Below are 21,636 nucleotides of genomic sequence, written 5' to 3'. Positions count from 1 at the left end.
AGTGACATTCAACTCGGGATGGAGGAAGAGACCAGAGTAGTAGAAACAGTATCTGTGAGAGACTGTTTAAAGATAATGCTGGAGAAATCTAACCCAGGAGAAATCTAACCCAGGAGAAATCTAACCCAGGAGAAATCTAACCCAGGAGAAATCTAACCCAGGAGAAATCTAACCCAGGAGAAATCTAACCCAGGAGAAATCTAACCCAGGAGAAATCTAACCCAGGAGAAATCTAACCCAGTAGACTCATGGCATTAAAAAAAACTAGATTAGTGCTATGAAGCTAGGGAATCCTCAATACTGAAAGAGCTTAATATATGTTCTGGAAATACTTTGGTCTTAATTGAGGGAATGTTCCTTTTCTGGGTTTTCCCAGGGGTGCCCAAATAGTGCGACCACTCTCAGGGGCCCTCAGGACCCTGGAAGAGTCATTAGCATCAGATGAACTGTGCCACTTTAGGAGGTGTGTGTGCGCGTATACGTGTGCACACACTCATGCCCAAGTTGCTCCTGGTAATAAGGGTGCGGGTGTTTCTCTTCAGTCGTTAAGAAATGTAAAAATCTTACAACATGCCTCCTGTTGGATCTGATGACTTTGCCATCTGCATTGGAGTTTGTCATTCTGTCCCCAGACTTTCTAAGAGCCTAAACAGTAGATAAGAATACAAACTGGGGAAGATTGGGATCTGTTTGGCCATAAGGATTTGCTAACTAGAACATGAAAGTATATCTCTGGTGAGAAGGAGCACCCCCCTTTGTGGATTAGGTGTGCCACACTGCCAAAGCTCATACTGTGTGCTCATTGAGGCAGAGGGTTACTGCTTTCTAGTCTCTTCCCATGGAGGAAACAATAATTGCCAAATACTTTCCTGAAAATTTTCATGAATTCAGATCTAGCTGGAACCAGCAAATTACCAAAGGGAAATAGAAGAAAGACCAAAATAATTTGTATATTATTACTTGAAAGCTGGAGATTACTATAAGTAAGGATCTCCTAGCTAAAGAAGTAGATGGTTTTGGTATAATTAGAGATACCTTTGGAAAATAAAAACAGAAACAGTTTGTTATGGGAAAAAAGAAAAGCCCAGAAGCCCTTGGTCTGTAGACCAATGATGTTTTCACCAGTGTAGAGATGCCTGCCTGGCCCTACGGACCAGAAACTTCTTACACCCCTATTGGGAGTCTGTGATTGCATGAGCACTGACCAGCGGTGTTAAGGTGCTGTGCTGGTAAAGGACCATCTTTCAGGCCCTTGGAGACCATGATGCCTCATTTCAGCTACAGCTGCAGGTGGCTCTATCACCTGCTGATGACAAAAGCAAAGGTCCCAGGAATCTCTTGTGGATTGAATCTTTTTAATTTTTAAAATAATCTTTAAATTGGTGTGTTTTTTCTTGTTCAAAATCTTACCTGTCATCCCACACTATCCCCAACTTTAAAAAAAAGTTAAAAAAAATAGGAGACTTGGGTCTATAAGCCCATGGGAATGGGTCTCAGAAACCCTTTTCACGAACATGGCCAAAGCCAAAGCAAAGGCTTTGAAGGTAAAGAAAGCAGTGTTGAAAGGCATCCATGGCCACAAAAAAATAAAATAAAATAAAATAAAAAATCTGCATATCACCCACCTTCCAAAGGGCCAAGACACTGTGGCTCAAGGCAGCCCCAATACCCTGGGAAGAGCACCCCCAGGAGAAACAAGCTTAACCACTGTGCCATCATCACGCGGCACATGACTGTACCAAGTCAGCCATGAAGACGACAGAAGACAACAATACACGTGTGTTCATTGTGGATGTCAAAGCCAACACCACATCAGACGGGCTGTGAAGAAGCTTTATGACACTGACGTGGTCAAGGTCAACACCCTGATCGGGCCTAATGGAGACAGGAAGGCGTATGTTTGACTGGCTCCTGACTATGATGCTTTGGATGTTGCCAACAAGATTGGGATCATCTAAACTGAGTCCAGCTGGCTAATTCTAAATAGAAAAAAATTTTCACTGTGAAAAAAAAAGTAAAAACTAAAAAGTCACACTGATGATTGTGGGACACTGCACTGTGGGGCAGTGCACTGACCACAGGGAAATCCCCAAGTCCTCATCTCAGTACTTTGAAGAAATGCTTAATGATGTCTCTGGCTTCTCAAAAGCAAATCTTTCAGTTATTACATTAACATTTTATCGCCTAAAGATGAAATAAAGGGACATACTATAGGAGGCATGTCAGATACAGTAAATAGCTTATATGTGAAAACTTTTGAGCTTTAAGCTAGAGTTAATCATAATGCTTATAGTTTTGTTTTGGTATCATCAAAAACACTCATAAAGATACAGTTTAATATAGTGGCTTTAGAACATGAAAGGAGCTTACTGGTCAAGCCCAATTTCTTACAAAACAATTGTTTCAATGCAAATTTGTACCAAATTTATAACATAAGAATCTCTCAAATATATAAAAGAGATTAAAGTTTCTTTCTGACCAGTGGTTTTAATATTAAAGGGATAGAAGAAGAAAAAAAGGTCCTTTCACTTAGTTTTAGCCTCTTATGGAAAAGATCACACATTTTAAAAACATTAACTTTAATTTCCTTTAGTCAATGGTGCATAATGAAACACTTGTCATTTCCTTTCCATAGCTCAACATTTAAGTTCTGTTTTAATATCAATGGTAGTGCTGATGAGAAATTGTGTCAAGTCAAATTTATAAATTGTGTCAAGTCAAATTTATAAACTTATTTGATGGAGAAAATATGCACTGCAAAAAAGCCTTGAAAGACCTCACTTGAAGTAACAAGGAGAACTTTATCTGCTTAGTAATCCTGCTTCAGTGTTTGAAAAAGTCAATCATTCCAGCAGCCTATATCAATTCATTCAGTAACAAAGATTTTATGTTTATCATAAATCCCAAATCATTCCTTTAAATTTAATAGTTAGCCATCATGAATTAAGGAAAAAAAATCATATTTTCCCTTTTTTCTTCTCCTTTAATAGACAATAGTCAAGAATATCAACTCAAGCAACTGAGGCTGATAGTACCCTGTGTTCTCACTATGTTTTTAGATAGTAAGAGAAACCAAAACATTTTCTGGACAGTAGAAGATACAGTAACAACATTTTGATTACAGACTAATACTTAAGCTGCTGTGTCGACTACTCTCTTACTCTCTTAACCATCCCTGAATCTTACCTCTCTTACCAGAGTATAGTTAGTCTGTTTCTACTTCTTTTCCTCACAATGGAATACGTTCTGTCTTTCTGTTTTGGAAGGTTATAAATTGTTGATTCAATTTCTTTAACATATATAGGCCTATTCACATTGTCCATTTCTTCTTGTGTGACTTTTAGCAAACTGTGTTTTACAAAGAATTGGTCCATTTCATCTAGGTTATCAAATTTGTGGCCTGAGTTTGTTCATAGTATTTCTTTATTATCCTTTTAATGTCCATAGGTTCTGTAGTAGTGTCCACTCTTTCATTTCTGATATTAGTAATTTGTGTCCATTATTGTTCTCTCTCTCTCTCTGTCTCTCTCGTTAGCCTGGCAGAAGCTGATCAATTTTATTCATCTGTTCAAAGAACCACCTTTTGGTTTCATTGATTTTCTCTATTGATTTCCTATTTCCAATTTCATTGATTTCTGCTCCAATTCTTATTCTTTTCTTCTCCTTACTTTGAATTTAATTTGATATTCATTTTCTAGTTTTCTAAGGTAGAAGCTTAGATGACTGATTTTAGATTTCTTCTTTTCTAATATATGCATTGAATGCTATGAATTTTCCTCTAAGAACTGCTTTTGCTGCATCCCACAAATTTTGATAAGTTGTATTTTCATTTTCACCTGTTCAAATTATTACTTTTTTAAAACTTCTATTTATTTTAAGTGTGTTTTTCCAGGACCCATCAGCTCCAAGTCAAGTAGTTGTTTCAATCTAGTTGTTGAGGGCACAGCTCACAGTGGCCCATGTGGGAATCAAACCGGCGACCTTGGCATTAGGAGCACGGCACTTCCACCACCTGAGCTACCAGGACGGCCCTATTTTGCATTCTTTTATGAAAGATTTTTTCCACTGGGCTTGGAATTTTTGACTAACAGTATTTTGTTTCAGAATGTTAAAGATGTCACTCAATTGTCTTCTGGCTTGCATAGTTTTTGTATTAGAAGTTTGTTCTTTTTCTCACCTCTGCTCTTTGTATGCACTGTGTCCTTTTCCTCTTGTCTGCCATTAGTATTTCCTCTGCATTGCTTATTTTCAGCTGTTTGCAATAATGTGTCTAGGGTATTTTTAAATCCTGTTTGGGTATTCTGAGGTTCTTGGATCTGGGTGAAGTCCTTTACTATTTTTGGGAAATTCTCAGTCATTATCTCAACTAGTTTTCTTATTCTCTTTCTCCTGTCCCCCTGGGTTTCCAATTATGCATATATTAGACCATAAAAAGATTCCCTACCGTTCTTAGATACTCTCATTTTCTTCACACTTTTTGTGTTTTAGTTTGGATAATTTTGATTGACCTATATTCTAGTTCTCTGACACTTTTCTCAGCTGTGTTGAGCCTACTCATGACTCTTTCAAAAGAATCCTTTGTGATAAATTTTTTCTTTTAGCATTTCTGATTTGATTCTTTATTAATTTCCACTGAAATTCCCCCGTCTATTCATTTATATTGCCAGCCTTTTCATTAGACCATTTAACACATCAATCAGTCATATAAAATTCTGTGTTTGATATTTCCAAGATATGTTCATCTCTAAGTGTGGTTTTATTGATTTATCTGCTGTCTCTTTGCAGAGCGTTGTTTTATCTTATAATTTTTTATTGAATGCCAGATAACATGTATCAAAGAGCAGAGACTGAATAGCTTTTTTGTTTGTTTGTTTGTTTGTTTTTGTTTTGTTTTGCCTGGAACAGGGCACATCTGTTCTGTTAGGAATTTAGCGTGGGGTGTTGAATTCACCTGGTCAAGGAATAGCTTGGAATTGGATTCTGTTGTTTCAATACTTATCTTCAATACACTTCAAAATTTTCTAATATTACCTAGGTGCTTAGCATGAGGGCTAGAATGCTGGAGGATTTTTCTCAGTGTTCTTACTCCAACCCAGATTTTGGCACCTGTGCCACAGAATTCTCTGTCCATTTTCTTGCTATTTTCCCAATGTAAACTGTTATTGCCCGTCACCAGGAGCAAGCTAGCCTATTTAAGGGAACCAGCGTTGTTCTTTATTGTCTTGGTTTAGTCTCAGTTTTGAGTGGGGACTGGAGAGGTCAGAGATCTTATGTATTTTGGGGAGCTAGGACTACATAACACGAAAAATGAGATGGCAGCGCTCTTCCCCCAGCTGTGAACAAAAAAGCAGGTGAAACTGCCATCTTGTCAACAATCTGAAGAGTTCACACAAAGGATAGAGATGAGTGAATTAAAGTAATATAAAGCCCCCGTGACCGACCCAGACCCAAGTCTTACTCTGCCTGTATCTTTTCATTTATATGAACTGAGAAATGTTTTTGGTTTAAGCAACTCTAAGTTACATTTTCTGTTACAACTAAAAGCATCCTAACTGATAACACCACCACGAGCTCTCATGATTTTCCCTTGGAAATGATGATAGCAAAGAAATGCAACAGAAGCCCCGGATTTCTGATGATACGGTGCATCCCGGACCAGCACCTTGGAAGCCAGGTCAAGCCAGGGCCTTGGTCACCCCATTCATCCAATGGGGGAAATCTGACAGAAAGACTGTGAGGCACCAATTGATAATACTACTGAATTGCACTAAGATGTTCCAGGCTGCACAGACTTTGAGACCTAAAGAAATTTCACAGAAAGATAAAGTTGCTGACACCTAATTTATCTGTGTCAAAACTCCAGAGAATTTTGAAAATTAACTTCAGGGGATTTATTTATTAATTTTGGCCATAATGTCATCTAATGAAATTGAGCAATCACAGCATGAGTTCCTAACTTCAAGGCATAACATCTCAGTAGTTTATTACTTTGGTAAAATAGGTCAATGTTAATTGTCAATTTTTAAAATGAAGTACAAAAAAGACTAAGCCAAAATTCTGCTTGCCAGAAAACCACTGTATACGTGGTGAGTAATCTTCCATACATAATCTGTGAAGCATGTATTTGAACATGTATGTATACAGACTTAAATTAACTGGGTACTATGAAGGTACAATCCACGTTTTCACTAAACACTATGCATGATCCTTTTCCACACTTTCTGGAGTTCCATATTATAGAAACAGAGAAATCTACCCAAAGTCCTATTTATTTCTAGTTTAAAAAATTACCTTCATTGTACACCTCCTTTCTGGTTTATCATAAATTATTACTCTATGATTTCCAGGTGGGTACGCACATTCTACATTTTGACATAAATTATATGACTCATCTCTAACAAGCTTGTATTTTTTTACACCCACCAAAAAAATACATTGTTCTTGAAAATAGAGACTACCAAGGAAAAGGCAGTCCAATCCTCATAATCAATGTTTCATAAAATATTTAGAAAAATTCACGATTTTTCCTTTCCTCATGTGAGTGGGAGAAGTATGGGGACGGAGAACGACAAAATTAAAGTCCTCCAAACTCGTCACAGGTCCTGCCTAAGGAGGTCTGAAGTGGACAAAGGTTATAACTCTTAGAAATCAGTCAGAGTAAAAGGACTTTGATGGAAACAGAGAGACTAAAAAACAAAGTATTTTAATTTTGACATTTATTAAGAAAGTATTTTTCATTAGTAACCATTTCTGACACTTTCCAAATATTACAGTAAAACTCTGCCTTCACACACAGGCAGGAGTAAAAATTCAACTATGTAAAATGCAGTGTTCCATTTTAAAGGTTAACCAGAAACATTGTTTATCAGTTTGCACTGTCATTTCAAGCACACACACACACACACACACACACACACACACACACACCCCTAATCTTAAACGGTATATAGAAAGAGACCAAATAGTAAGAAATTCAGTTCATCCCTGCTTAAGATGAGACAAAGGATAGAAACCAATCTCAACAAGGTTACAACCAAATTCATGTAATTTCAGATTGCAACATTGCTTGGTGTACTATATTTCAAATATTTATCTACTTGAAGTGATTATATTAAAGGTTACCTGCAGGATTCCTCTTCCAAATACATTTTTAATGGTATTTTTTTTTGGGGGGTGAGCTCAACACAAATTTCAAACATGATACCTTTACACACTTACAGTCACTTAGCAAAAAGTACTGAGCACCTACATTGAGTTATGCAATGTTATAGATTTATAAACTTAGCAATGAATGAAGCTCCTTCTCTCATTAAGCTTACATTCTAGAGGACATGGATTTAGGCACGCCCATCACTGTACTTTTGTTAAACTTCTGACCATACTCTTTATTTTTTAGTCCAACTAGTTAAAGTCATGTGCAATGACTGATGTTACAGTTCTGACAAAATCCCTTATGGAATGCCTCTCGTTAAGATGGCTCTGCTGTGTGGTCTCCTGACTACTGTAATGTTGAGGTTGGGTAGAAATGTTACATTTTCATTGAAGAAATTCTTTTTCTACTATAAGAATTCTAGTGAATGGAAAAATTCAGCTCCCATTTGAGGACTTCAAAACTAAACAAAAACAAAAGAGACACCATATTACAGAACTTCATTTCTGTATGGATTCTCTGATGAAAGATAGTCCTTACCATACTCATTTTTATAGAATTTATCACCACTGTGGACTCTTTGATGAATCAGAAGACCTGAGCTCCAACGGAAACCCTTACCACACGCATCACATTTGTATGGTTTCTCTCCTGTGTGGACTCTCTGATGAGCCTGAAGGTTTGATCTTTGACTAAAGCCCTTCCCACACATCTCACATTGATATGGTTTCACTCTAGTGTGGACCCTCTGATGACCTTGAAGATATGCTCTCTGACTGAAGCCCTTCCCACACACCTCACATATGTATGGTCTCTCTCCAGTGTGGACACTCTGATGGACATTAAGAACTGATCTATGACTGAAGCCTTTACCACAAGCATTGCATTTGTACCGCTTCTCTTCAGTGTGGACTCTCTGATGGCTTTGAAGGCGTGAACTCTGACTAAAGCCCTTCCCACACATCTCACATTGATATGGTTTCACTCTAGTGTGCACCCTCTGATGACCTTGAAGATATGCTCTCTGACTGAAGCCCTTCCCACATTCTCCACATTTATAGGGTTTCTCTCCTGTGTGAACCCTCTGATGAATTTGAAGATTAAAGCTCCAACTGAATCCCTTCCCACACTCCTCACATTTGAATGGTTTTTCTCCAGTGTGGACTCTCTGATGGACATTAAGAACTGATCTATGACTGAAGCCTTTACCACAAGCATTGCATTTGTACCGCTTCTCTTCAGTGTGGTTATGGTATTGATTTCAAATACAACTGAGTTCATGTGTTTCATTTTTCTTTTAGATTATTATTGCTTTGCATTCTGATTTAACTTTTATAATATACTGAACTATTAATAACATATTTTCAAAAGTCCAAACTAGACAAAAAGGTATAGACAGGTGTGGCTCTCTCCCACATTCCTTCCACACTGTTACCTCCTGTAACTGTAAGAAACTAACTTGGTGATTTTTAATCCTTCTTGTGTTTCTTCTTACACAGATAAGCAGAGATATATATACTTCCTTATTTCTCCTTCTTTCTTACAGAAATTGCAGTATGCTATTAATGCTCTTTCACACTTTGGTATCTTTTAGGGAAAATTCCTAGAACTGAATTGCTGGGAAAGGATAAATATATAATCTTGTTGCTAATGTCAAATTCCTCTCCTTAAGGGTTGTATCATTTTGCATTCCTACTTTCAATGTACGAAAGTGCTTCATTTCCCACAGCTTTGCCCAAAAAAGGATTGTGTTAAGTTTAAAAATTTTTGCCAATCTCATGGGTGAGAAATGGTATTTCAGTGTAATTTTAATTAACATTTTTCTTATTTTGAATGAAACTGAATGTCTACTCATATGTATATATTTACATGTCTTTGTATATGTGTATGTATATGAATACATGTATGTGTGTGACACACACACAACATACACACACACACACACACACCCCTACCTCCTAGTTCTAACCCAAGACCAAGAAACAAAAACACTAGCAATGACAATACCTAACATCCAGACTTTGGTGTTAAATACCATATATAAATTATATGGAGAGAGAAAGAACACGAGCATAAATGATAAAGCAAAGGGGTAAAATGATATCACAGGTGAATCTAGGTAAAAGCTATATGGGTGTGCTTGTTCTATATTTTTACTTTTGTAAATGTTAACTTGGAAGTTACTTACAGATACATTGTTAAAGCAAAAAACCAAAATACCTCTGGAAAAAATCAAGTTAATAAACAGTTATGGGCACCCTGAGAAAAGCTAAAGCAACTCACTAAGCTGATTTCATGACAAACCAATGGGGCAGGACCACAATATACAGCTCAAGGACATTTATAGTTCAAAGGATAGATTTTTGGCAGCACAATAACATCAGAAACATCATGTCTTTATTACACAGGGATTATTCGGAGTCTCAGGCACCCAAGCTCAGAGAATGATTTCAGGAATCCCAGAGCTTCAAACAACTGAGCACCCAAACGCACCAGGCTGACATTGAGTTGAGAGGGTGCCTGTCCTCACCCAGTGACAGCAGGTTCCTGAAGTTCTCCAGCATCACGTCTCGGTACAGCTTCCTCTGGGCGGAGTCCAGCAGCCCCAGCTCCTCCTCCGTGAAGACCACAGCCACGTCCTTGAACGTCACTGCCTCCTACAACACCAAACACGCAGACTATGTTTATGAAAGAGGAGCAACACTGAGAAAGTGTAAAGGATGGGAAACTGGTCTGGCTTCTGAGGAGCCCGAGTCACATTTAAGTAGCTGCCTTCTGCTTGCTTCCCACACTGCTAACTCCATCCATAAAGGGCTGCAAGGAATCCTTGCACCTTACATTGCCACCTTTTGTTAGCACGCTTATAGGTAAGTCCCTGGAACTCTGTTGCACCATTGGCTGCTAATATTTTAAATTTTGTTAATAATGCCATTTGCTACAGAAGAGGTTTAGTTGTGACCGTGTGTGAGGGAGTCTGTTTTCCCTCTTTTACACACACACACCACTTATTTAATCTGCCAAACTCACAGACTGTCAGTCACCCTTACTGTCCAAGTGTGGAGCCCGTCCTCTGAGGCCCATCTGGAGTGTCTGCATGAATGGGATTGTGGTACGGGCACAGCTCTGGAGCCTGACTGCCTGTGTTCACGTTGAAATGCTACATGACCTTGGACAAGTTCCTCATCCGCTCCTGATTTGCATACTGCTACCTATACCTTAGGCTGCTGGTAATAAAATGAGTGACTATAGGTAAAACACTTAGGAGCTGTCCCTGGCACATAGTAAACACCCAATAAATATTAGCTATTATTGTGACTATTATCATCATCAGTCATCCCATTTCAGGGCTGCACAGTAATTCAAGGAATTAATGATCTAGAAGATAATGAGACTGATCCAAATAACGCTGCTCACTTAGTTTTAGATTATCTATTATAAACAATGCTGCAAAAAAGTCCCTTCACCGAGAACTTAGTGCCTGGAATTCTGTTGATTAACTCCTTAAAATAAATTCCCAAAAGTAGAAATAGTAACACTGAAGAATAACCTTTGAAGTTTTGAAATCATAATGGTAGGTGTTTCCTCCAAAAATATGTTTCCAACTTATTCTTCATCCAAGAAAGTGTAAATCCCTAAACCATGGCCAACACTGGACATGAATACTTTAAAAAACAAAAAACCTTTGATAATATCAGAAGTAAATTTGGAAATTAAAAACCAGTTATTTTGAAAATTTTTCACAAAGTTCATTAGTAATGAAGATCATTCTCATTTTATGTATTTGGTCAGCTCTAGTTCTTGTTTTGTAGTAATATTCATTTTGGGGGCAGTAAGTCCTTTTCTTCCATATATGTTGTGAATATTTTTTATACTATTTTGCTATTTGTCTTGTAACTTTTTGCTGTAGGGAAATTAAAATTTTTCACATAAAGACCTGTTCAACATAGCATTTGTTCTGGCTGGAGCTCCAAACATCACAATGTCAACTCTTGGTCTCTGAATGAGAACTCTGGTTTGGTTTTGGGATTTTCTGCTTCTCTTTCCACCCAATCGGTAGGCCTGATATTCTTGACCCAGATGGCAAAGGCTTTGGAGTTGGTCGGACACTTGTCTTCTGGAGGAATGTGAACAGAACCTGAACTTACATGAACCTCTAATCTTCACGCTTACAGTGCAGAAGATTCTAAGTCCCCCTCAGAGCAGTGAACAAAGTGACAGATGGAAAGTGTCTGCACATCCTATAGTCTGATTAAAAATTTTAAACCAAGTACCTTTATTACTCTAATAAAATCATACACGAATGGTGAAACACACAAAGGCACACAAACGTACACAGACACACACATAGAAAGCTTCAGGTTCTGGGAAGAAAGAATTTAACTCTTTTTGTATGAAAACATCTGTTTTTTTCTGATTTCAGCTTCAGTCTGCTCATGTTAGACCAAACCATCTTCTAGGTATTCTTTTCACAAGTACCTGAGACACCACTTAGGGAAAACAAAACTTTTTTTAGTTTTGAGCCCCTGGAACATTAAGGACAAATTATATTAGAATTCTCTCAGAATTGCTTTTTTAGTAAAGATTATACGAAAGAAAACTGATACTGTTGTGTAAAACTATAAGAATCCTTGAGAACTTAAAAGTTTGTAAATGGGGAATAGTTAAAAAGTAGGTGGAGTAGGGTGGCCGGTCAGCTCACTTGGTTAGAGTGTGGTGCTAATTACACCAAGGTTGCCGGTTCAATCCCTGCATGGGCCACTGTGAGCTGTGCCCTCCTTAAAATAAATAAATAAATAAATAAATAAATAAATAAATAAATAAATAAATAAATAAATAATAAAATAAAACGGTTACTTAAAAAAAAAGTGTGTGTGTGTGTAGGTTACCACAGTTCACTGAAATATTAGATGACAAAAATTAAGTGCTATTATTTCAAGTGAAAATAAAAACTGAAAATTGTATCAATTATTGCAAGTATGGTTAGGAATGCACATAAAAAAAGGACCATTGGAAAAGATAGGTGATTTGTAAGTAGGTAATAACATGTGGGTTTTTTCATTTTTTAAATTGCTATTCTCTTTTATACTTATTATTTGTGAAATACGATAAAGAAAAACTAAAAGGAAATGTTAAAAATGAAACAAAAAACATCTCATATAAATGGTATTAAATGTCTGCTGTCATTCTTTATACTTGCCAAGAAAGAGAAAAAATGGTCCACTTGCTGAGAAATGACATTGTATGTTGTGACAGAAAAAAAAATCCAACTCACCTGGAACTTGGTCATTTTCTCCTTTTCCTAGGGAAAGGCAGGGACCTGAGAAGGCAGAACAAGGTAATAAGAAAGAAGCTATGACAGAAAGGGAATATCTTTATGCAAACTGGAAAAAGTGTCCCTTCCCCCAGGCAGACACTGCCACACACATCTTAGCAGGTAAGAGTGTGGGCTGAGTTCCAGCTACCACTAGGCTATGCAAGAAGGATGTCCACGTGCATGGGCCAGCCTCTACAGCTGTACCCAGCAATCCTCACACACCTCGTGGCTCCTAAGGTATTCATTTGCATCCTGGGAAAGGACAGGCAGTGAATGTGCTGGTTCAAAGTGGACTCTGGTGACACTTTGTTTCAAAACCTGACATTGCTACATATTTCCTGTACATTTGCTATACATTGGCACTGCTGTTATATATGTTTAACCATGGTGAAGTTAATTAACCCCTCTCGGCTTCATTTCTGTGATCCACTATTAGGATAATAGCACCAACATTGTAAGATTGTTGCTAGGATTATATGAGTAGTGAAAAACTGCTGTAGCTGCAGGCATGTCTTCTATTGTATCTTGCAAATGCGTCTTACAAGACATCTCGGTGGGGGGGACTCTTGCTACTTACTTATAATTTGTGCCTGGGTCATAACATGTTTAGACATTGAGACCACTCTTCTGAAAGGTTTAATGGTTGGTGAATATTCTTCCTGAAGCCAGAGGAGGCTCAAAAGGTACATCCCTCTTCCCACATGGACATAATGAAAGGTTAAAGAAGCCCGAGATGCTACTGTATTTCTCATCTGTGTAAAGCACTGGCTAGTGCACGACCCTTGACAGGACTTGGAGACCAGGAGTTCAATTTCTTGGGTTCTTCCTCAAGGTTGTTCAGTTATCAACATTTACCGTTATTTATTTACTGTTCCCAAGCAACTTCAAAATCACCTGTGGAAGAGAAAGAACTCAAGAAAGGGCTAATCCTGGGCTATGAATGAGGCAGAGTCTTTTAGCACCATGGTAGAGAGGTTTTCTGCTTCTCCAGTAGCATACCCACCCCCTCCCACATCCCTGCACACAAGGCCACCGCTGTGGAGTCCGCAGAATGTATGCATAACCACGGAGAACAAGTAGTAACTTGGCCGCATAATTAACAGTGAGTTTTCTTTCACTTACCCAATATTAATGGAACACCTCTAAAAGGGATCAAAAAATACGGTGAATGTTTACTTTTTTTTAATGTATTACAGAAAAACACACATTGCCATTAATCCTCCTCAAAATACTCCCCCTCGCTTCAAACACACCTATCCCATCGTTCTTGCCACTTTCTGAAGAAGTTCTGGAAGTCCTCTTTCGTGAGTGTCTTTAGTTGCGCTGTCATGGCTGCCTCGATGTCCTGAATCATTTTGACTTTGGGGAAGAGCCAGAAGTCACATGGTGCCAGATCTGGTGAATAAGGTGGAGGAGGGCACACCGTAATGTTTTTATTTGACAGAAATTGCCATATACCAGAAGCTATGTGTGACACAGAGCCTTTCTATTGTGATCAAAACATACGGTGAATGCTGCTGCTGAGTGCCATCCAATGGAAAGGCAGGGATCTTCAATATGGGAAGTGGCACGTCGAACCTTAGTAACAGTGTGTGTGTGACAAGTTTCAACTTGTTTGGTACAGTCAGTCGGATGCGAGCTATGATTGAGAAAAGGTGTGTTTTAAAGTGTGCCATAAACCACCCTCTATCATAACGCCCCGTGTCACACATCGCTTCTGGTAAGACAATTTCAATCAAATAAAAATATTATGATGTGTCCTCATCCACCTTATTCACCGGATCTGGCACCGAGCGACTTCTGGCTCTTCCCCAAAGTCAAAATGATTCAGCACATCGAGGCAGCCACGACTGTTCAACTAAAGACGCTCATGAAAGAGGATATCCAGAACTGTTTCAGAAAGTGGCAAGAACGATGGGATAAGTGTTTTCAAAGTGAGGGGGAGTATTTTGAGGGGGATTAATGGCCATGTATCTTTTATTATAATACATATTTTTTAATTAAACATTCACCGTATTGTTTGATTACATCTCATACGTCCCAGATCTCTGTCTGCTCAGAGCCCAGTGTGGGAGGTCAATTAGGGAATCAGCAATTATACTAAACACTAATTGAATCCAGAGAAGAGTATAAGCAGGGTCCTTTGGGAGAACATGGAAGGGGGCCCCCAAATAAGGGAGGCAGCTGGATGGGCTCAGTGGAGAAAATGAGGCCTGCTCTTAGCTCTGGGGGTTGACAGAGCTGTACTGGCCACTCTGAGGTAATCAGGGAGCTCCAACAGAATGACAGTCAGAGAGAACCTGGGGCAAATAAGAAACAGAAAGGTGGTGAGAAGTCATGTGCCAAATCCCATACTTTAGAGGAACTGCCCCATTTAATCCTCACAACAACCTGAGAGGTCGGGACAATTTTTATAGCTGAGAATATTCAAGCATCGAGATTTTAAGTGTTTGCTCATGATTATCCATTAGTCCAAAGCAGCCAAGGTTATTCGCCCTGAGTCCGGGTTCTGCATTACTAGGGCAGTGGCTTTCCATCTGCTCGCTCCCTGGTATCATTGGGGGGTTTAAAAAAAATAATGCTATGATTGGATAAAGAAGATGTGGTACATCTATACAATGGAATACTATTCTACCATGAAAAAGATGAAATACTGTTATTTGCAGTAACATGGCTGGATCTTGAGATTATTGCACTAAGTGCAGTAAGAAAGATGGAAAAGGACAGGAACCATATGATTTCACTCACACATGGGATATAAAACAGAAAGCAACAAAGGAACAAACAAAACAAACTCACAGACGCACACACAATAGAAGGTGGTACCAGACGGTGGCAGGAGGATGAAGAGGGTAAAGGGGGTCAAATACAAGGTGGCAGAAGAAGCCAGACTTCGTGTGGTGAGCACCAGTGGAGTATACAGATGTTGTATTATAAAGATGTACACCTGAAATTTATAGAATGTTATTAACAAATGTACCACAATAAACTAAAACAATAGTAATACCAACACCCAGGCCCCAGTCCAGGATCTATAAATCAGGATCTGTGGAGGAAGAGTTTTTATGGAAACTCTCTCAGATGACTACAGTGCACAGAGAAGGTCGCAAACCACAGACTGTAAGATGAATAGAGGCAGTTTGCAAAGCTGAGCCCATGCGATTAATTACTAGGCCATTCAGCCTCTCAGTGAGTAAAGGAAATGACTGGAGAACATACAAGCCGGGAGCAGAGCAGGGCCTGGGGCTCAGGCCTTCTGGGGCAGCCATGCACATCTGTTTTGCAAAAAACATGTGCATGGCTGCCCAATGCCGTGAGGACTGATGTATTTAGGCCCTTAGATGTATTTAGGTCCCACTGCTCCCCGCTACCTGGTGGTACTGTGAGCTGTGGATCTTTGTAGACTCAGCATGAAGACAGGTTTCCAGTTTAAACCTGCCTGATCAGCTTTATCAAGTAATAGGGGTCGCTAATCATCCAAGGGATTTTGAGAATTCAAAATATCAGGCAATTCATATTAAACAGGCATTTAAAACAGTGGTCATCCTACGGAGTGTTCTTGTTTCTTCATACGTTTGATAAAGTCTAATTACATTCCTTTCTTGGTCAAAAACATGTGCACGGCTGCCCAATGCCTTGAGGATAAAATCTAGATTCTTCGCAAGCCATACACAGAGGAATCTTCCTGTCTGTTTGCTCATTTTCTTCCCCCAAACTGTCTCTTCCCTGTGATCGCCAGCTGTGTAAACCACTTGATCTCACCAAGAAGCTTGCATGTGCTGGTTCTCTATCCTCCTTCCCTAGTCACCTAGATCAGGGGTTGGCAAACTTTTTCTTAAAGGGACAGACAGTAAATATTTTAAGCTTTGCGTGCCACAGACTGTCTCTGTTGAATATTGTTCTTTTCTTTTTCTTTTTACAACCCTGTAAATGTAAAAACCATTCTTGGCTGGGGAGGAAGAGGGGATTTACAAAAACAAGCCATAGGCAGTATTCTGCTTACCTGCATCCTAGATCCTCTTAGCTTTTAACACTTGGCTTATAAAACAAACAAAAAAGCCACTCAGTTTATATGCGCCCTGCTCCAGGATACCTCTTAACAGGTTTTGCTGCAGTTTCATTAACTCCTAAAACCCACGTTGCCGGTCTAATGAAAGCAAAGTGTTTTGGCCAAGAGCCCAGGCTACAGAATCGGGCTGCCAAGCTTCAATCCTGATTCTGCCGCTCACTGGCAGAGTAAACTTATGCAAGTTAATTAACCTCTTGATGCCTCCGTTTCTTCATCTGTAAACTGGAGATGAAAGTGGGGTTATTATGAGGAATAGATGAGTTAACGCATCAAAGGATTGGAAAGTCAGTGTGGTGCGTAATGAGCACCCAACAAAGGTTAACTATTATTCGTATAATAGTTGTCATCATTAAATAAACATGCCACACAGTAGCCTGGTTTTGTTTCTAAGTATATTTATTTCAGGTAGTAATTAGCAAAAGGTGTATATCATCCTTTGAGTATTCTGAAAAAGCTGGTGGCTTCAGCACCATCACAACTGATTGAGATAAAGGACAGGGAATATTTATATTGTTTATTTCTCCCACATGCATTTTCAGAAAATCGGAATACAATCTCACTGAACTGAAGGTCCCTATTCCCTGCTGCCTGTGGGAAGACACCACCAACCACAAACAGGTACTGAGTATCTCCTCTGCCTATTCCTATACGTGGCGATAAGCACAGGAGAACATGACATAATCCTTAATGCATACACACCTCCAACTGAGTGGGAGACACAGATCAGAAACAAGGAGTAGAAACGCCAGTGAACTCAAAGACAGATCAAAAGAAATGATCAAACCTGAAGCTCATGAAAATAATGTGCATTCTGTTGGTTTTTGATGGCACGTTCCAGAACTGTCAATGAGGTGGAGTGGGTTAATTGTATCGTTCAGGTCTTTTTTCAGTCTGTCTATTCTACTGATTCCTAAGAGTGTTGAAATCTCCATATACTGCATAATTGTGGATCTCTCTATTTCTCCTTCCAGTTCAGGTTTTCTTCGTGTCGTTTGAAGGTCTGTTGTTTCCGGAATACACACAGGATTGTTATGTTGACTTGGTGAACTGACCCTTGGTGTGGTGACCCTCAGGCCTGGTAATAGCCACTGGTCTGAAGTTTACTTTTTCTGATATTAATACAGCCAGTCCAGCTTTCTTTTGATTGGTGTTTGCATGGTACTTTTTTTTATTCTTTTAGTTTATCTATATCCTTACCGAAAGTGGGGTTCTTTTAGATAGCATATACTCGGTTCTTATTCTTTATCCAATCTTATAATCTCTTGTGATTAATGTATTTAGGCCCTTAGAGTTTCATGTAATTTTTTTTTTTTTTTTAAGATTTTATTGGGGAAGGGGAACAGGACCTTATTGGGGAACAGTGTGCTCTTCCAGGACTTTTCTCCAAGTCAAGTTGTTGTCCTTTCAATCTTAGCTGTGGAGGGTGCTGTTCAGCTTCAAGTTGTTCTTTCAGTCTTAGTTGTGGAGGGCGCAGCTCAGCTCCAGGTCCAGTTGCCGTTTTCTAGTTGCAGGGGGCGCAGCCCACCATCCCTTGCGGGAGTCGAACCAGCAACCTTGTGGTTGAGAGGACACGCTCCAACCAACTGAGCCATCCGGGAGCTCAGCAGCAGCTCAGCTCAAGGTGCCGTGTTCAATCTTAGTTGCAGGGGGCAGAGTCCACCATCCCTTGCGGGACTCGAGGGATTGAACTGGCAACCTTGTTTTTGAAAGCCCACTGGCCCATGTGGGAATCGAACCGGCAGCCTTCAGAGTTAGGAGCACGGAGCTCTAACCTCCTGAGCCACCGGGCCGGCCCTCGTGTAATTTTTAGTATGGTTGGATTTAAGTCTAACGTTTTATTATTTTTTTTCCTGTTTTTCTTCCCTGGTTTTCCTTCCTCTCTCACCCCTTTTTTGCCTTCTTTTGGGTCATTTGAATTTTATTTTATTTTTTTTCAGTATTCCACTCATTTTAATTTATCTATTAGCTTCATTTTAATTTATCTATTAGCTTTTGGCTACATCTCCTGGGTTTTTTTCCCTTCTAGGGTTCCAATATACACATCTAACCTTTCACAGTGTATTTAGTGATATTGTTTTACCACTTCCAGTAAAATGCAGAAAAGAAGCCTTACCATAAAGTTTCCTTAACCACCCCCTGTATGCATTAGTTGTTGTACGTATTATTCTATATACAATACTTTAGCCAAAAAAAAAGTTATAATTTTTACTTTAAACTGTTTAAAATATGTTTACTTTAAACATATTTTTACTAGGAGAAAAAATGATATTTATATTTACTAAAAACCTTACTATTTCTGTTGCTCTTTCATTTCTGAAGTTCCTAGTTTCCATTTGGTATGATTTCTATTCAGCCTAAAGAACTTCCTTTAGAACTCCTTTATAGCACAGGAATGACATTTTTCCTTCTTCATTCCTGAAGGAAACTTTCACTAGATATCTAATTTTGAATTGATAATTCCTTTAAGCACCTTAACGATGTTCCAATGTTTTCTGGCCTCCATGGTTTCCAATGAGAAATCTGCTGATTTCTGAATCATGTTCTACAACATACAGTGTATCATTTTCTTCAGGTGTATTCAAGAATTTTTATCTTTAATTTTCAGAAATTCGATTATGATGTATCCAGAAGTGATTTTCTTTGAGCTTATTGTATTCGGTATTCACCAAGCTTCTTCAATTTGTAAATGTACGTCTCACACCAAATTTGAGGAGTTTTCAGCTAGTACTTCCACACAAATATTCCTCTCCTCCTGAGACTCCAATGACATGAATGCTAGACTGTTGTCACACAACAGCCTAGCAGACTGACCTCCCCCCCCCCGGGTCTTTCCTTAAGGATAGAATAGTCTGTGAGACTGTGCATCTCTGGGACTGTATATTTCTCTCTATTTAGTCTCCAAAAGAGGGTTTGCAGCCAATGACGAGTAAGATTCCCCACGAGGGGGACAAGTCAAGCCAGGCGGAACCCCATGGAGACCCCCATGAGCTGTCTTAAAAAGATCTGGGAAGGGGCCTTGTCTCCCCTTCCCCCTGCCTGGGAAAAGCGGCTGCTGGCTCTGACTTTTCCCTCTCACCTAATTGGGAGAAAAGTCTTGAGAGTGATAAGATTAAGCTCTCTCTGCTCAGCTCTGTGAAACAATTTCGACATGTGATATATGTCCCTTAAAAGAGTTGCACACCTCACCTCAAGGACTTTCTGCTTCGGCTGTTTGAAGATCAACACAATTGGTTTGGGTTGTTTCTATAACGTGATAAGTGAGTCCCACAGACCGTGCCAAAAACACTGCTACTCCCTTGTATACTTATCAATAAAAACCTCCAGTCGGCTTTATTCTGGGCTCCAGTCTTTCAGAACTGTGAGACCCCTGGCCTTCTGAGATTTAACTGCACTAAGTCTCTGTATGTTTCTTTCTTAAAACTTAACCCAAAGCCGCCCCTTCTCGTACCCTCACTGCCCGTGTTGTGCTGGACGTGACACTAGATTTTTGATATTGTCCCACAAATTCCTAAGGGTCTGTTCATTTTTTTATTGTGTTTTTCTCTCTTGCTCAGAGTGCAGTATTTATACATCTATCTTCAGGTTCATTGATTCTTTCCTTTGTCACCTCCAGCATGTTATTGAGCCCATCAAATAAATTTATTTCAGATAATGCATTTTCATAAAACATTAATTTTATAAGAATTTCAAATCCTATAAAGTGTTTTCTCTAACAATAATAGAAGTAAATGAGAAATAAACAAACAAAAAGGTATCTGGACAAACTCCAAACATTTAGAAATTAAATAGCAACCAATGGACCAAAGTTACAAAAAAAATTATAGCATATTCTGAATGGAATCAAAACGAAGATGTAACATATCAAAATGTATATGATGCTGCTAAAGCAGATATTATAGAGAAATGTACTCAGTGATACATACATTAGCAAAGGAGGGTCTTAAGTCAATTATCTAAGCTAAGAACAAGGAAAGAAGGGGCAAATAAATTAAACCTAAAGTAAACAGATAAGAAGGAAATAAAAAACATAAGACAGAAATCAATAAATCCAAAATAAATATAAAAAAAAATCAATGCAGTTGAAAACACGAAGACACTACACAAAATTAGAGGCTGGCAAAATTCGGCCATCACAGGCCCACTGCTTGTTTTGGTATAGGCTGCGAGCTAACACTGGTTTTTACCATTCTTGATAATAGACTTACACTAATTTTTTTTAATGGTTAGAAAATTTTTTTTTAAAAGATCAATACTTTATGACACATGAAAGTTATATGAAATTCAAATTTCAGCGTCCATGGAGTTTTACTGGCACATCATCTCGCTCATTTGCTTATGTATTGCCTATGGTGGCTTACCTGCACAGCTACAGAGTTGTGTAGTGGCAACAGAGACCGTATGTGCCACTTTCATTTCTTTGTACTTCGGCTCAGCACAATACAAGTCACAGTGACCAGTCATAACGCAATAGCAATTCAAGTACCACAAATATTGCTGCACCAAAACACTTTAATTTTTTTATTACGAGTTACATACTCATCATGTCAAAACAAGAAGGGAAACACAGACTTTAAATGTCACACTTGTAAGGCACATTGGACTTGAAATATTTTTAACTGAATTAGATGGCAAAGTCGTTTGCTTAGTATGCAGTGACAACATAGCTATGTTAAAAGAATACAATATGTGTCAACATTAGCAGACTAACCACTCATCACAAACATCCTCAATTCACAGTAAAGAATTGGTCAGAAAAATTAGAAAAATTGAAAGGAAATGTCTCACTAGAGCAGAATGTCTTGACAAAAATAAATGATGAAAATGAGGTTGGAACCAAAGTAAGTTTTGAATGTCCAGATATTCAGCTTCTATTTCTGACCCAAGCAAATAATTTACCGATGACGAGTTAATTAAATCATGCTTGATTATAGCAGCTAAAGAAAGGTGTCCACAGAAAATAAACTGTTTAAGATTATTAGATTTGGGGCAAGAACAGCTACTCAAAGAGTTGAACACAATGAGAACAACGTTATAGTCAATTAAAATATAAAGGGAATGATTCTGATGGTTTCTGAAGTTTTATTTGGCTCTTGATAATTCAAC

General features: G+C 38.6%; 1 protein-coding gene across 1 annotated transcript in view; it reads right to left on the bottom strand.

The window, feature by feature from the left end:
- Nucleotides 1–6,705: 6,705 nt before the first annotated feature.
- Nucleotides 6,706–21,636, bottom strand: part of ZNF285 (zinc finger protein 285) — a 39,072-nt gene continuing 24,141 nt past the window's right edge. Inside the window, exon 3 of the mRNA XM_074314172.1 lies at nt 6,706–8,397. Within this exon, the coding sequence (XP_074170273.1) occupies nt 7,641–8,397 (757 nt within the window). The 3' untranslated portion in view covers nt 6,706–7,640. The remainder of the gene's footprint in view (nt 8,398–21,636) is intronic.

The sequence above is a fragment of the Rhinolophus sinicus genome, linkage group LG11 (assembly GCF_036562045.2).
Source record: "Rhinolophus sinicus isolate RSC01 linkage group LG11, ASM3656204v1, whole genome shotgun sequence".
Lineage (NCBI taxonomy): Eukaryota > Metazoa > Chordata > Mammalia > Chiroptera > Rhinolophidae > Rhinolophus > Rhinolophus sinicus.
This window is presented reverse-complemented; position numbering and strand designations above follow the sequence as displayed.